Consider the following 15274-nt stretch of genomic DNA (forward strand, 5'->3'; position numbering starts at 1 on the left):
CACGAGGTTATTCCGTACCATGATCTTCCTCCTGTTTTCTGCTTTGCATCGCCATTTTGAGGTGAAACGTTCACATAAGATTGTGAAGGTTTGTAAGGTTGATGTGCAGCCCGGACCACCCCTGACCCCTCTCCACTACCACAGTCCATCCGCCTGCCCCACCCCGTCCCTTTAAATGTGCATCAGCTGCTCGCCCCGCCCTTCCTCGAGCCAATGGCTGTGCAGTTTCCTCTGATTGACGGGCAGTGCAACCAATGGAAGGTATCCAGGGTGAGCGCCGACGCGAGTCGTTTTAAGCTTCCCTCCCTCCGCGAGGCTGGCCGACCAGGCGGGACTTCGAGCGGGTGGGCTGCGTACGATAGGCTGCTCCTCATGATGGGCAGCTGAATCCGACAATGGCCGGGCAAGGCGGGGCGGCCGGCTCTCCCTGCGGCGCGATTGGAGCGAGGCCGTGGAGCGGAGTTGCCGAGTGCCACCATGTTCCAGGACGCTGAGGCCGAGCCGGCCAAGCCTAGCTCCAGGTGAGGCGGCGCGGGACGCTCGGCGGCGCGGGGGAAAGAGTCGTGCGGCGGCGCGGAGTCCTCGGCGGGGCTTTGTTCGGAGCCGGGAGGACTCCGGCTGAGGGCCGTGATGAGGGGAGGGGGGCGGGCTGGGGATGTAGACCCTGGCCGAGGAGATAGGGTCCCCCCTCAGGGGCCTCTTCGCCGTGGTGGGCGGAAGCGCAGCCCCGTACCGCCGGATAGAAGCCAGCGCACGGCCGGTGCCTTCGCCGTGCCTCAGTTTGTTTGTGCCGCGCCCCGGGGGCTGGGTGAGGGTTGACCGCCCTGCGCTCCGGTCGGTGCTGCCTCGGGCTGAAGCCACGCTTGGGGCGCACCGGGGGAGCCCCAGCAGGGCCCGACCCCAGAGCTCCTGCAGGGGCTCCTGCGCGGGGAGAAGGCCTGGGGCCGGGGAGCGCCTATTCCCGCCGTGCTTCTGCTCACGGGCAGCGAGGGTGAGCTACTTTATGTGAAGCTGTGACGGGGAGGGTTCAGCACAAACGCCTGCAGAAGCAGATGTCGGCTTCTTTTCGCCCTACGAAGTTGAAATATATTGCTTTGTTTGGAGGAGGGCAGGTACCCTGAATACCGCAGGGCGTGAGTGCGGTGATTAATCCATGTGCGAGGCTGTCGCGCACGGGAAGGAGGAAGGGTTTCGAAGTTGTCTAAGAATGCGTTAAATTTTCCCGCACTGCAGTCGCTCTAAGCTGAGACCTGGTTTTAGAAGACTTTTGAGGATGCTCTGTCCGTAGTGTAGTCTCTGAGAAGTGTCTGTTCTCGTGGTAGTTTTGAAACCACGTTTAACGCATCCATTGGGTTCCCGGGCAGACCATTGCAGCGTATTAGTAACAGCGAGCAAAAGTGGCCTTACAGCTTGCTCCCCGTTGCCGTGTCGGGGTGTGTTTGTGGTGAGCAGGCTGGAGCCACTCACAGCTCTGTACCAGAGCCCGTGGCAGCACCGCAGGAACTTCCTTTAGCAGGTTTACAGCGTGGTCTCTGAGGCGTTTACTGTATTGACTCATGGCCTGGGCCGTCAAGGGCAAAAGTACCCGGTTTAAAGACACGGCTTATTCTGTTCATTCCCTGAACAAAACTTTGTTTAGTGAGAATGCAGGTTTTTGCAGTTCTTGGTATATAGAAGTTGCTCTAAATAAAACTGAGCCTAATTCCAAATCTCTGCAAGTAACCACCACTAGCTGTGGAAGTGGGGGAGAAAAGTTCCTAGTGTGAAAATCTTGCCACAAAAATTATAAACAAGTGTTTGTATTTTGAGAACTTCATAATACAGGAGCATTACTGTTAGAAATAAATGGTGCTAAAAAGGTTTTAAGTGAAAGCTTTCACTTAATTGTCCAGTGAAATGTGTTTCTAGTGATCCTGTTAATGTGAACAGTGATAGAGCAAGCAACTAGTTTGCTGAATCGAATTAACTGCCTAGTTTTATTTTATTAAACTTTAACAATGACACTTTGTATTTTTAAGGAAGTTTTGCTTTTTCAAAATGAAACACGAAACTGCATGTCTAAGAGCTTCTAAAAGCAAAGCAGGACAGAGTTTTATCATTCTGCTGTTGTGCGCTCTAAAGATGCATTGTGTTAACGTACTCTCGATTCGTCCTGTATATGAGCAGTTTCATAACTACTGCAAAGAGCTGACGATGGTAAATTTAACCATCTTGGAATTGTAATACTCATGTTCCTCTACTCCCATCGGGGCCACTGCAGAGTATGGTGGAGCTTTCAGATCAAGAGCATGGCTGCGTAACACAGCTTGCTGTTTGCATGTGAGTGAGCTGTTTAATGAGCCATGAGTCTGTTGATCCCTCAGCAGGAGCACCCCAGGACCTCTGGTCTTGTTTTAGAGCCTGCGGTTCCAAACCTCAACACCTGCTTTCTGCTAGTCTCTTATCTATAATGCAGCTCTTATTTACTGTATTAGAACAGTCTGAAAACTGGTAAAACTTCAGTGTTTAACTTTCAGGCAGGATTTAAAAAAAAAATTATGTGGAGGGTGTCTTGAAGTAATGGATAAGCCTTTGTAGGTGGGCTGAAAGTCTTAATGAGGAAAGGGCATTCAAATTCAGCTGTATTAGAATGTAGGAGATTAAAAAAGATCAGAAGAACAAATTAAAATTCTTCAAATCTACCAGAAGAGAACAAAGCAATTAGTAGGGGCTTTTAAACTTGCAGAATAGGGCTCTTGATTTAGCTGTTTTAGAGGAGTTCACAAACTTCTGGTCTGCTGAAGGGGAGGGGGAGTAAGGCAGATTTAGATTTTGTAGAAGACAAAGGGTTGTTTTTTCACAGTTTTAAAGAATAAAACAACACCTTCCCAAAGGAAGAAAGACCCAACCAACCTGGCTACAAGAAACAAAAATGTCTCTGTATAAACTGGCATAATACTGATGGTAAACTGAAATGACTTTAAAGTATAAACTAAAGTTATTATACAGTATATGTTAAATTTCTCTGTACTCTGTTAAAGCAACTCATCTTGGCTGGCTGAGTTTAACGTGCTGTTTTCTTTTGGTAGGATTTACACGTGAAGTCTGATTTTCTTACTTGGTGTGGGGGACCTGCATATCTTACTGCTCTAGAACTGAGAATGTGGTAGTACAGGGATGCCAGCAGTGCTCTAGAGGCTACATACACAGCGAGAAAATAGCTTTGTAGTCTCGCACATCTTTGGTTGGAGGGAAAGAGTGCAAAGCCCTGTCCTCTTTGTTGGCATCAGCTGACAGATTTTGTTGCTGTATATCAAGGATATTTTTGGTAATTCCTGTGAATGACTTAGTTATCTGACTTTGTGTTAGTTTGAATTTTATTAACCTGGTGTCGCTGCCGTTTGAAAGTTTATGTAATGCTTGGAAGGTTCCCAGCACTTCAAAGTTCTTGAAACTGAGGTGGTAAATCCACTTTGTGTATGTAGAGTCAAGACATTATTTTGCATGATGCTGGCAGAAAAAGTACTTTTGCTGATTTCTGCCTTGTAAGCACCACCAGTGATACCTCTAGTTAATTTATTCAACAGTAGGGTCTTCTTAGTGTGGATACTAAGCTGAAAATAAGAGGACAGTAGAAGATTAATCAGTGTTGGATTTATTTTGATGAAGTTTCTTTACTGAATTATCAAGACTCTTAATCTTAAAATGGATTTTCTCTAGAATTTCTCTCTGCGATAGCTCTTAAAACCCACTGCAGGAATGAGAAGTAGTTTGATTCTTATGACTGGCCATTTTTCTTAAACCAAAAAAATTCTGAATGTAGTTATTTTATTATTCCCTTCTATGCTTCTAAGCATGTGTTAAGCAAACGGCGTGGTAAATTGAATGAATCTGGGGTGTAAGAGACTCCAGCTGTATAAACAGTTTTTTACTTCCTTTCAGTCTCTTTGCTGGTATACTTACTGTAGATGGAATGCAAGAAAGACTAAATGCAGTTTAAAAATAGCTGAAAAGAACAGGTAAAGTCAAAAATAATTTAAATTATGTGAGAGGAGTCCATTTTAACAGAGACCCCTTCCCAAATACTTTTTTGTAGAGTTCCCTTTTCCTTCAGTCTCCCCACTTCAAATACATCAACTTGCCTCATGGTTTCTGGACCTTTTTAATGATTGAAATTCATAATTTACCTATACAATGTCTGCTTTAATCGTGCGTTTGTCTTCTAAAATACGTGGAGAGCACAGAGGCTAGGTGGATCTGTAGTCTGTTGGACACTAAACTGTACATAAATAAGCTTTGTATGATCTAACCTGTGCTTTAGACAAGGAGTTGTCCTGTCTGCTGAAATTCTAGTTACTCCTTAAGCTAAAGGCATTTATTAAATCCACAGTCGTACTAAGGATTAAAATATTGAAATTGGCCAGCAAAGACAGTCCCTCTGAGGTTAATACTGTCTACATAAACTATTCCCAGACTGTCGGGATTGTGCAGGAGAGACAGGACTACTGAGAGACGTATTAAAGCAGGATTTATTGCTCTTATCTTTTACAGTCTAATGGAAGGATGAGAATGCCTTCATGGCATAAACCAGTAGTCACAAGATCTCTAGTTACAATGCGTTTCAAAGACTTACTAGCCAATAAACTACTGCCACAAAGAATGTTTATGTCTTTAACCTAATAGTTAATTGTTTTGTTTTACGCATTTTTGCCGCAGTGCGGACTTTCTTAACCAATCATATAATGACACACAAACTTACAGAACTACACCCTAAAACTTCTTATTACCTTTGTAGCTACTTCTGTATCTTAAACTTTAAACCCTAAAACTTTCCACTACCTAGCTTAACATGTTTTTACTTAAACTACAAATCCACATTCTTGCTTCTAGTCTCTAAATCTGGAAGCCTTTTCCGAGGTCTCATATCAAACTCTATATTCATTTCTAAGTCTGGGCCTGTAGGGACAAGGTTTTGAGAATTTTCTGTGCCTTGATTTCCCACACCAGACTAAAAGAGGAACTTTTCTCTTCTTTCCAAAAGGCCTAAAACTGCTTTCTGGATCTTGAGATCTGAAATGGACACAAAGCTCATTTTCTGACAGAGCAGCCAAATATGTCTGCTTTTGTGAAATTAAGTCTTAAACTGGAGTAGATCTTGGCACCAAGAGGAGCCTCATTTTATGCTTGGCATAGCTCACCTGTAATGACGTGCTGCTGTCACAGGGGTAGGGAGAGGAGGGGCTGTAATAATTCACTGAAATTTGAATTGTGTTCCGGTATGGTGGGATCAAGGTCTTGCAACTGTTCTCTGGGTTTAAAAGCAAAGGTTGCTTTAGGTTCCAGATCAGGGGTTCAGATTAGAAGTAGTATAATTGAGCTACTATGTTTGTTCAGCTGCTAAGACTGTGGGTAGTTGGTAGATGTAACTGTAATGTTTTTTTTTTTCTGATACAGAATCCTAGAATCATTAAGGTTGGAAAAGCCCTCTGAGATCATGGAGTTCAACCTTTGACTCCTTGTCTACTAGACCAGAGCATTAAGTGCCACATTCTGTCATTTTGTGAACGCCTCCAGGGACGGTGACTCTACCACTGTCCCAGGCAGCCCATTCCAATGTTTAATAACCCTTCCTGTGAAGAAATTCCTCCTGATGTCCAGTCTGTCCTCCCCTGGCACAACTCTAGGCTGTTTCCTCTTTGTTCTCCTCTTCCTGATACCTGGGAGCAGGGTCCAACCCCCTCTGGCCGCTCCCTCCTGTCAGGGAGTTGCGGAGAGCCAGAAGATCTGCCCTGAGCCTCCTTTTTTCCAGGGTGAGCCTCCCTCAGGCTCCTTTAGCTGCTCCTCATCAGACTTGTGCTCCAGAGCCTTCCCCAACTCCATTCTCTTCCATGACTATGCTCCAGTCACTTAAGAGCTCTCTTGTTGTCAGGGGCCCAAAACTGCTTCCATGATTTCAGATGCCTCATCAGTGCCCAAAGGTTACTGTCCTGGTCCTGGTGGCCACATTGGCCCTGGTACAGGCCAGGATGTCATTGGCCTTCTTGCCTACCTGGGCACACCCAGCTTATGTTCAGCCACTGTCAACCAGCACCCCCAAGTCTTTTTTTTTTTTTTTTTTGGTGACCTTCTTTCCAGCCATATTTAGGTATTTATATCTTTCCTGTGTTTTTTTTCTGTTAATTTTCCAATTAATTCCACTGATTCTACTCCCAAATAGTAGTTTGATTCCTTTTTGGGGCAGGACCTGTAGTCTGTTGAACAAGACGTAGTCATTAAGTATGGAAATAGTACTGAAGGACAAGCATGGCTTTTGATAAGTTTTCAAGAAGTCAGATGATTTCTGTTGTAAGCTCCAATTTTTCTGGATATCTATTTGACATCCTCTGGTGCAAAGCTTTAGTTTTAATGGATTTGCAGCTTGACTGTTAAAGAATTGGCTTTTTGGTATTCTGTCTTTCCATTCTAAACTACAGCAGCTATTATGATAACTGATGGTTGAGACTAGCAAATTTTTTAGTAGTTATGAAATGTCTGTCTTTATTTAAAAGTTAGTGTGTTTGAATTGTATCACAGATTCAAAGTTGGCATGTGTAGCTTAGCAGAAAGTCTGATTCTGTAATGGTTATTTTTAAAATCCTACCCATCATATGGCTTCTCTTAATCTCTGTTGTTTCTGGAACACCACAGGTAGTGTGGCCGTTTGTGTAGGTGGCAGTGTTAGGATCATTCCATGTAATCATAGATACTCTAATGAGCAAGTTGACTGACCCGGATGTTGGCAATATTTGTGCTGAACTTAAGAATATTAAAACAGCTCTTGAAAAGTAGATACTTCATGGATATAGCAGAATTACCTAAAGTAAATTGAGGATAGTTACGTGTGAGAAGAGAATGGGGACATCAAATATGTTGAATGCTGTAAATTTTAAATTAACTTTTGTATCTTGTTTCTCATTCTGTGATATAGGGTATTGAAGCCCCCAGGGGGAGATTCTAGTAATCTCTTTGGGAGTACCGAAGAAGTGTCTCCTTCAAGCAGGCCACACCGGATGGCATCCAATATCTTTGGAGAATCAGAACAACCTCAGAACGTTCCAAAAAGAACAAACCCTCCAGGTAAAAGCTGCCCCCTGTTTCTGTGTGACTGGGCTCTGAATTGCAGCATAGAATGGTTTTGTGTTCCTAAATTGGAACACTGGGATCCGTCTTTTTGTGTTGCCTTTTTATGTATACTGAGTAGGTTTGAACAACAAATCTCTTCAGACCTCTGAATATATGAATATTTCAGTGATCTGCATGTTCACAGACCTTTTAGCACATCATTCATGTCTTAATTCTTTCCAAATTGAGGTTCTAAAAAACGATGAAAGGAAACCGCTTCTATTGTAGAGCTGTATCAGCACTTAGCTCAATTTGAGATCTGCAGGTGAACTGTAACAAAGGATTTCAACTAGGCAAATATAACAAAGTCCCTAGGCAGCAGGACTGTAGAAGTCCTTGAATTTTATATATATATATATATATTTTTTTTTTTAATATTGTCTGATAAAATTAATCTAGAAAAAAAGTCTTAACAACTGCCTTGCAGGAGGAAAAGAAAGTGGCATTTTTGAGGACTCTAGTTCTGCTCAGCCTCGTCCACGCGTGAATCCACCTGGTGGAAAGACCAGCGATATTTTTGGGTCTCCTGTTTCTCCCAGCATTGTGCGAGCACACCCAAACAAACCCAAGGTATTTGTACTTCTGTTGCTGTCAGATCAGGAAGCCAGCAGCTCCAGGGTCCTGTCATGCTCTCTCATGTGCCTGTGCTCTCCTTAAGAACAGAATTGAATATGCATGGAGTGACTTTGAGTTAGACAGTTATTCCCAAAGTCTCTTTGATAGCTTGTTATTTTGGGTGTATTGGATCTCTGCAGTTTATTGTAGAAGTATTAATTAGACTGTGGATGTGCATAAAAAAAAAAAAAAGAAAAAAAAGCCTTTGGTCTTTCTCATAAGTTAGTTACAGGTGGAACTCTTGACAGAGCCAAGAGGCATTTAAACTAGACAGGGAGGAGATATTTCTTCTTATTCTGCAGTTTGGCAGATGTGATTTTGATGCACACTTGGGAAGCTGGTGAGCTACCGTCATAAACTCCAGTAAGCTACAGTCATAAACCTTTGTGAGGCCTGGCTGTGCACTTCCCCTCTCTTAAATACATGTATCTACAGTCACCTTGAAAGCACTTCAACAGATTAGGCTTAAGTGATCAACAGTGAAAAAGTGAACTTGGGATCAGTGGTGTCAGGCCCAGCAGTTACTTGATTTGTGCAAGATAGACAAAGGTGTCTCTTAGTATAGTGTTACAGTTGTTATGAATAGGTTATACAGTTGAGTTTTTATCTTGAAGCTGGAATGTATAATAGTTGCTTGTAGTTAGGACCACATCTGGGTTTGGAAAAAGCAGGATACATTACCAGTTACTGTATTTAAGTGCCCTATATGCAGATTTAGGACCTGCTGCCTTACTCTAATACTAATAAGTGAGTAGCTATTATGTCCTGTCAAATAGCATGAAAATTTAACATTCCACAAAACTGTTGTGGTTTAGGAATGGTATTCCCCAGTTTAGTGTTCCCACTGAAAACACTCCAAAACATGTACCACTCACGCTTCCCTTTCCGTGTAGCTGGGGAGGGAAATTAGAGGTAAAAGGTAAAAATCGCAGGTTGAGATAAGAACATTTTACTGGAAATAGCAGTGAGATAAGAAAAGAACAGTAACAGCAACAAAATTAATAATGGAGTGTACAAGAAGGATGAACAATTCTCACACTACCCCAACCACTCGGCCACCACCGCTCTCCTACACACCCTGCACATGATGTGGTATAGAGTAAGCTCCAGGTCCCAGCCATGCCCTCCCTGGCTAGTGCAAAAATTATTCCTGTCCTGGCTGCAACCAGGACAGAAATTGTCACTGTGCTGAAAACAGTCTCGTTTTTCCTGGAAGCTTAGGAAGAAGGGATCAGTCCAATTTAACTTCCTTGCCTTTGTTTTTTTCCCCTTAAATTTAAGCTGTTGGTAGAGTGCTTTATTTTTATGCATGTTCTGAATAGTACCTGGGGCCATATGAAAGGACAAGGAAGAAAAATAAGATTGGGAGCTAGGTTTTGGCAGGAGTAGCGCTGTTGGTGTAGGAGGCTTGGCTTTGTTTCTTTGTCCCCTTTATTGGGATGGTTGCTCTTTCTTTCTAGCTACATTTTAGAAAGGTAACTTTAATTCCCATCCTGACTAAATGGAGGACACCATTGTGGAAATTCTTATGTCATTAATTAGAGCATTGGAATTGCAGGAGATACTGAGATGGAAAGAAAACAGCATATTTACAAAAACTACTGCACGTTGTGTTTCAGAGGTGGGAAAACGCACTTCTCTGAAGTGTGGCTGTGTATTTCCAACAGTCAATTCAGATTGTTGGGGAAATGATCTTAAAATGTTTTGGTTATTACCTGACTGTTGGGATCCTTGCTGAAGACAGGAATTGCTGCATACAAGTAGACTCTTCAAGGGCTGCTTGTATTATAGTTGTGTGTACCAACTTCTCCTGCACGATAGCAGGTACTTGACAGGAATGGTAATTCCTGACCTTAAAATCAATTAATCCTTCAGGTTGGAGAAGGCCTCTAAAATTGAGTCTGGCAGTTAACCCACCACTGCTGTGCTTACCATTTTGGTGATCTAATGTAGCCTCTTCATCCATGTTTCAATGAATTGTCTTAGATGTGCACCTTGCCATAAAATAATAGATTTGTGCCCCTGCTTTTGGGGTTCTGTGGAAGTGGAGAAGATGAAGGGCTGCACACAGCTTGCTTTTATTTGATCAGTGATCTATAAACTTAGAAATGAAGCAAAACTTCCAGAAGGATTTTGTGACAGACTTGCTGTTTGAGTTTAATGCACTAAGACAGTTTTTGATTTCTTTGCAGGATCACATTGTCTTGAAAGAAGAGGAAATACCAAAGAAGCTGGAAGGTCAGCAAGAGAACTTATTTTCTTTGTTCTCTTTGGGAATATAAGCTATGATGAAGTTTCTTCTGCTTCTGCTTAAACACTAGTCTTAGTCTCATATTTTTAGGATAATATGACAGAAAGGTTTAGTCAGAAATCTGATCACTGTCTCAGGGAAATGGTTCTCTTCCTCTTATTGAGGAGAACACAGGCATGAGTCATGATACTCTGTGTCTGTGTATTTAGACTTTGCTTGATACCATGTGTCTGTATACAGATATGTATGGAATCTGTATAGGGCAAAACACCAGGTTACTTCTTCCTCTCTTGCCATCTCCTTCAAATGGCTAATTTTGGCCTTCTGTAGTTGTAAATAATAAACAGCTGGCTGACAAAATGTATTATTGTTCAGCCAATTGATAAAGAATGATGGGAACCCTGCTTTCAAGCTTAGTATTGTAGAGATTTAAGGCAGATTTGGGAGGAAACCTCCTAAGGGGCCCTCCCTCCCCTCCCCCAGCTGGTTCAGAAAAAAAAACTTCTCCAAGAGAAGTGGAAAGAACCCTGTTTCTTAAACAGACAAAGCACTCCCCAGCACAGTAAACTGGACAATACCCGATGACAAGAACTTCGTGCCGCTCTGGAGAGATGACAGATTTAGAACAGAAGTCCTTCCTGGAGGTGGTTGCTCTGTCTCAGTCCCTCTGGTGCTGGGAAATGCTGCACAGGATGGATCTTGGTGGGTGCCAGGTGCGAGCCCCCACAGCGCTCCCCCGGGTCCTCAGTCCAGAGAGATTGTAACAGTTCCGGGGGAAGATGAAAAAAAGAGGAAAAAAAAAAAGGAAAGAAAAAAAATTTAAAAATAAAAAAAAAACAGGAGGAGAGGGAAAAGAAAAAAAAAGATGAAGCTTCTGCTCCTCTGCTAGCTACTTCCTACCTAGCTAACTAACTACTGAAGAAAAAAAATCTCTCCGTCCCTCGCCGTGTGTTGCTGAATCCGACTCTCAAGGCTTGCTGGCGGAGGAAGCTTTGTGAAAACAAACTGTACACCTCTCCCTTCCCCCTGCTCCCAGACCCAACAGACAATTGGGGATACAAACCTCACAATGTCACCCCAGGGCAAAAGGATTGATTGGTATGTTGTATCTCCCAATTGCCTGCAACTGCCGAAAATAATTATGAAGGTGTATTGCTTAGTCTTCAAATCCTTGTTAGAAAGATTGCTGAAGGAAGAGAGGAATTGTTGTGAGAAGTGAAATTCTTTTCTTAGCACGTGTTTCCTTCAGGAAAAATGAGCAGATAATGAGAAACCTTGGTGTGCTATGCATGGGAGATGTGGGACATAATGCAGCCGACAGAAGATGAGGCACTTTGTGCGCTACAGACTAGGGAGTGATTTGATGATCTAATCTGTTTTCTTTAATGCAGCCACAGGAAATATCAAACCACACCAGGAAGATGGAAGCGAGAAAAAAACGCTGGGCAAAGAGGAGCGATGCAAGGAACCAGAACCCAAGATAGACAATCACGAACCCCGACTAGGGCCAAGGCCACGCTCGCACAACAAAGTCCTCAATCCGCCAGGGGGGAAATCCAGCATTGCATTCTATTAGGGTCATCATGTCACTAATGGAGAATCTCTTGTCTATGCTGGTGAGGTCAGTTTATACACTCGCTTGTGAATAGATTCTTAGGCAGATGGATGGAGGGTTATGTTAGAGTGCGTAGGAAGGATAACCTGGTGATTTGGGGAGGAAGGGCTGGGGAGGGAATGGGTGCCTTGTGGAAGATGTGAGTATTGGCCTGCCTGGGTGGGTGGCAGAGCCAGACATTAGTGTAACTTTGTGAAAAATTAGTGCTACTTAGTGGTGAGTTCCTCAGACTGTTAGGTTCCTAGCTAGCTTGTGGTTCAGGACGCTCTTGTTGACTGTATGGATAAGCCTGATTCCACATGTCAAACATTGTGAATGGGAAGGGTCCTGGAGGTCACACCTGAAGATTCTGAAGTACAGCAGGTAGGCTGGGCTTTACCCTAGGCAATGGGATGCAGTTTTACAGCACGAGCTGACTTGCAGTCATGTGAATATAAATATGTCCCACTGGAACATATTTATGTAGTGCTGCCATGGTTAAGAGCGTCTTCAGTCATTGCTTCTTTTTCTCCTTTCTTGCTTGCAGCACATGATTGCTGATACAAGGACAAAATATGCTGGAAGTTTCTTTTATACTCATAAACCATCATGTTTGTGAGTTTGGGGTGGTCTTCCCCTCCCCAGGTATTCAGGTCCTTTGGATGCCTGTAGTAATTTGCTGATTACTGTGACTAGCTCTTCACGTGGCAGTCCAACATGCTGTTTCATGTAAGTGCTTCTAGTTGAGTGCTTGTATGTCTTCTGGTAAAAATCTGGGTGCAAACAATATGGTTTTGTGATACTCTTTGAAGAGAGGCAACTTGGAAGTTTACAGTTACCATGGAGAATATGCTGAGGTGTCAGCCAGGTCACTCTGACCCAGCCTGTGTAGAAAGGGCTTAGCTTCAACACAGGTTTTCACTTGGCTCCCTGTGGAAACCAGGACTGTTCTGCCTCCACCACAGTGCATTTCCTGTTGGTTTTGCTTGTGCTGAGTCTGTTAGTGAATTCACCTGTCTTTAATCAGCCTTACCTTTGCCTTTGACTGTCTCAGATTTTTGTTGGTAAGGTTGGGAGAACTATGTGAGTTCTCCCCAGCCTAAAGCTGTAGATGATTTTGCTGTAGATTACCTTAGTTGGAAAAACAAAGCCAGTGCAAACAGAAGGTTTGTATTACTAAAATCTGTCACAAATCATGTTTGGAAGATGTGCATGTTTTGCACAGATTTTTTCGGGGAGGTTTGTTCTCTGAATGGATTTTATGGTCATGTCTAGAGCTTTGATATATGAATGTTAACTCTAGGTGCTTACTGTTAAATATATCGAATACTGACCTTTTAAATCTGACATACCAAACAGGAGTTGTTCAGGTACACCAAAGAACAAGTGGCCTTATTGTGTATATCCACTGCTGTTCTAGCCCACATTCCCTGGGAACTGCTGCCATTGAGGTGGGATGCTGGGCCAGGTGCTAAAGCTCTCTGTGGTCATAAATGCTTCCCAGGCCATGCAGTTCCCTTGTGTCAGCAGCGGTGGGTGATTGCTTTAAGACTTAGTTGCCTTTTCAAGTACAGAAACATATGGGACAGTGCTAGAATAGACACAGCCATTGAAAGTAGGGATTTAAATGCCTTTGTACCTTTCAGATTGGTTTGGAGCTGCCTGTTAATTTTCCCCCCAGGAAAACAAGGCAGTAGCTCAAACTGCAGCCCTGTAATGAACTTATGGTACTTCCAAACATGTATTTCTTAGCAGCTATTCCTGAGTCTGTGCTTTCCAGCTTCTGGCTGAGTCTCAGACACATTAGCCATTTCAGTTCCTTGTTCAGTACTTGACAGGAAGCTGTCATGTAGAAAAGTCAACCAGAGGCTGCTTCCTACATTGCAGGCTGTGGTGTAGCTGATGCTATCTGCAATACCAAGCATTTGGCTTCTTTTAGTACCTAATGTGCATTGGGTTCAGTGCCTGTCTTTTAAAGAGCAACTTCTAACTAGGCTTCAAATTAGTTAAACTATATTAATTTTCTTGCATTTCTTTCTTTGGAATCTAAACAAAGTTTTCAACTCTTCAAGTAAGATTGATCTGAGCATTTCTCTGGGACAGAAGGGGATTGGAAGTCAAATGACAGAACATGCAGTTATCAATAAACCTCTGTATTTTGTTACTTCATTGTGTGCTGAAGATGCCTGTTTTTAGAAATTGGTCAATACTCTATTTCACCACAGATACACTGGTGAATTTTATGGTCTGAAAAATTGCACATATATTTTCAGGCCTTCTGTACATGAGACTGTGCTTAGGAATTGTGACATCCTGCCCAACGCTGCCCATGAGACAGACACCTCTTATCCCCTGGGGAGGGGTAGGACAGTAGCAAGAGCTCAGCTTAATGCCTTTTTGTGGGCAACATTCCATGATGCTCTGTACCACACTGGGATTCTGTTATGATCTTCAGCAATATTGTAAATAGAATTAAATACTCAAATGTTTTAAATATTTAAGGCTATTTGTAGGAAAACACAGTAATTCCCCTTGAGTGGGGGATATTCTTTATGTGGAGAAGTCATACCCTCACTTCTGTGTTTCTAGTTAGTGCATAAAACATGTGCCAGACTGCCTTGGCTAACAGAGAAGGGAACTGCAGCTACTGATATTGCAGTTCTGGGTGAGCTGGACATAGTGGCCTCTCAGCCAGGATGTTGTGTGTCTGCAGCATTCATCCCTGAACTTCTAGGCTGTGATGCTCTCAGAGCCTCTCTCAGCCAGCCCTCATTCCTACAGTGACTTCTGTGTTTGACCATTTACAGTTCAGAACTCTTCTCTGAAGCATGTATAGTTTGAGTGGGATCTGCATAGTGTGGGAATGTGGCAATGTCCTTGATAGATAGCACATTAGCAATGAAGGACTGTCTTTCCTTTGAGCTGCAGCCAACAGTAGACTGCAGTATAGCTCCACTTTGCAACTGCATGTGTTACCTCATTCTTTCCCCAAAACTGCCAGTTTGTAGCTAAACACTTGGGATAAATGTTATCTGAGTTGCTGTTTCAGTTTGGGAAGTAAAATGATGGTGTCCACAGTGAGCTTAGCCTAGGAAGTGGTTAAAGGAGGACTTGTGTGCTTTCATGAATCATGTGTGGTTCTAGCCATATCTGCTGCTTAGTCCCTAAATATGTCACCATGTCTGTCCTGTACAAGCATTCATGGCTCTAGTGAACAGCCCAGGTGCAGTATGTCATCCCTCCTGATCCCCATGCGTGCCAGTTAACCCAGATCATGCATGTTTTTCCCTGTGAAGACTGGCTACTGTGCAAAATCTTTTAAGCAAGCACTGTCTGATACTGTCCATCTGTTGCATCACTGCATCAAACCCTGCACTGTACTCTCAGTGAGGAAGGTTAATGTCCTCTCTGTTGGTGTTTTAAGCAGCATTACTATGAGGTTTTTGAATGACTTCTACAGGCTAATCAGACTTGAAATACCCAAAGTACATTCTTGGGGCTTGTCTAGCAAGAGAAGATATGTAGTGATGTTTGGAGGCAATTTATTTAAGCACTAAATGAGTAACTGCTGCAGTATGTTTTCGCTGGAAGGTTGTCAGAGTTGCTTATGTACAATATGATCACACTGGATGTCCAAGTGTCTTGGCTACCTGGGTGATTGTGTGGTGGAGCTG

General features: G+C 43.2%; 1 protein-coding gene across 2 annotated transcripts; it reads left to right on the plus strand.

Moving 5' to 3' along the window:
* Nucleotides 1–418: 418 nt before the first annotated feature.
* On the plus strand, nucleotides 419–13764 carry JPT2 (Jupiter microtubule associated homolog 2). Of its 2 annotated transcripts, XM_066198560.1 has the most exons (6): nucleotides 463–521; nucleotides 6947–7095; nucleotides 7568–7710; nucleotides 9948–9993; nucleotides 11398–11627; nucleotides 12148–13764. In XM_066198560.1, the coding sequence occupies exons 1-5, from the start codon at nucleotides 478–480 to the stop codon at nucleotides 11580–11582; spliced, it is 567 nt and encodes a 188-aa protein (XP_066054657.1). In that variant the 5' UTR covers nucleotides 463–477; the 3' UTR covers nucleotides 11583–11627; nucleotides 12148–13764. The 2 variants fall into 2 exon arrangements, with proteins under 2 accessions (XP_066054658.1, XP_066054657.1); XM_066198561.1 differs by having other exon boundaries at nucleotides 419–521; nucleotides 11398–13764.
* Nucleotides 13765–15274: the final 1510 nt, after the last annotated feature.

Source organism: Chamaea fasciata, unplaced genomic scaffold (genome assembly GCF_029207755.1).
Source record: "Chamaea fasciata isolate MVZ Bird 193981 ecotype frontalis unplaced genomic scaffold, bChaFas1.0.hap1 SCAF_16, whole genome shotgun sequence".
NCBI classification, from domain to species: Eukaryota; Metazoa; Chordata; class Aves; order Passeriformes; family Sylviidae; genus Chamaea; species Chamaea fasciata.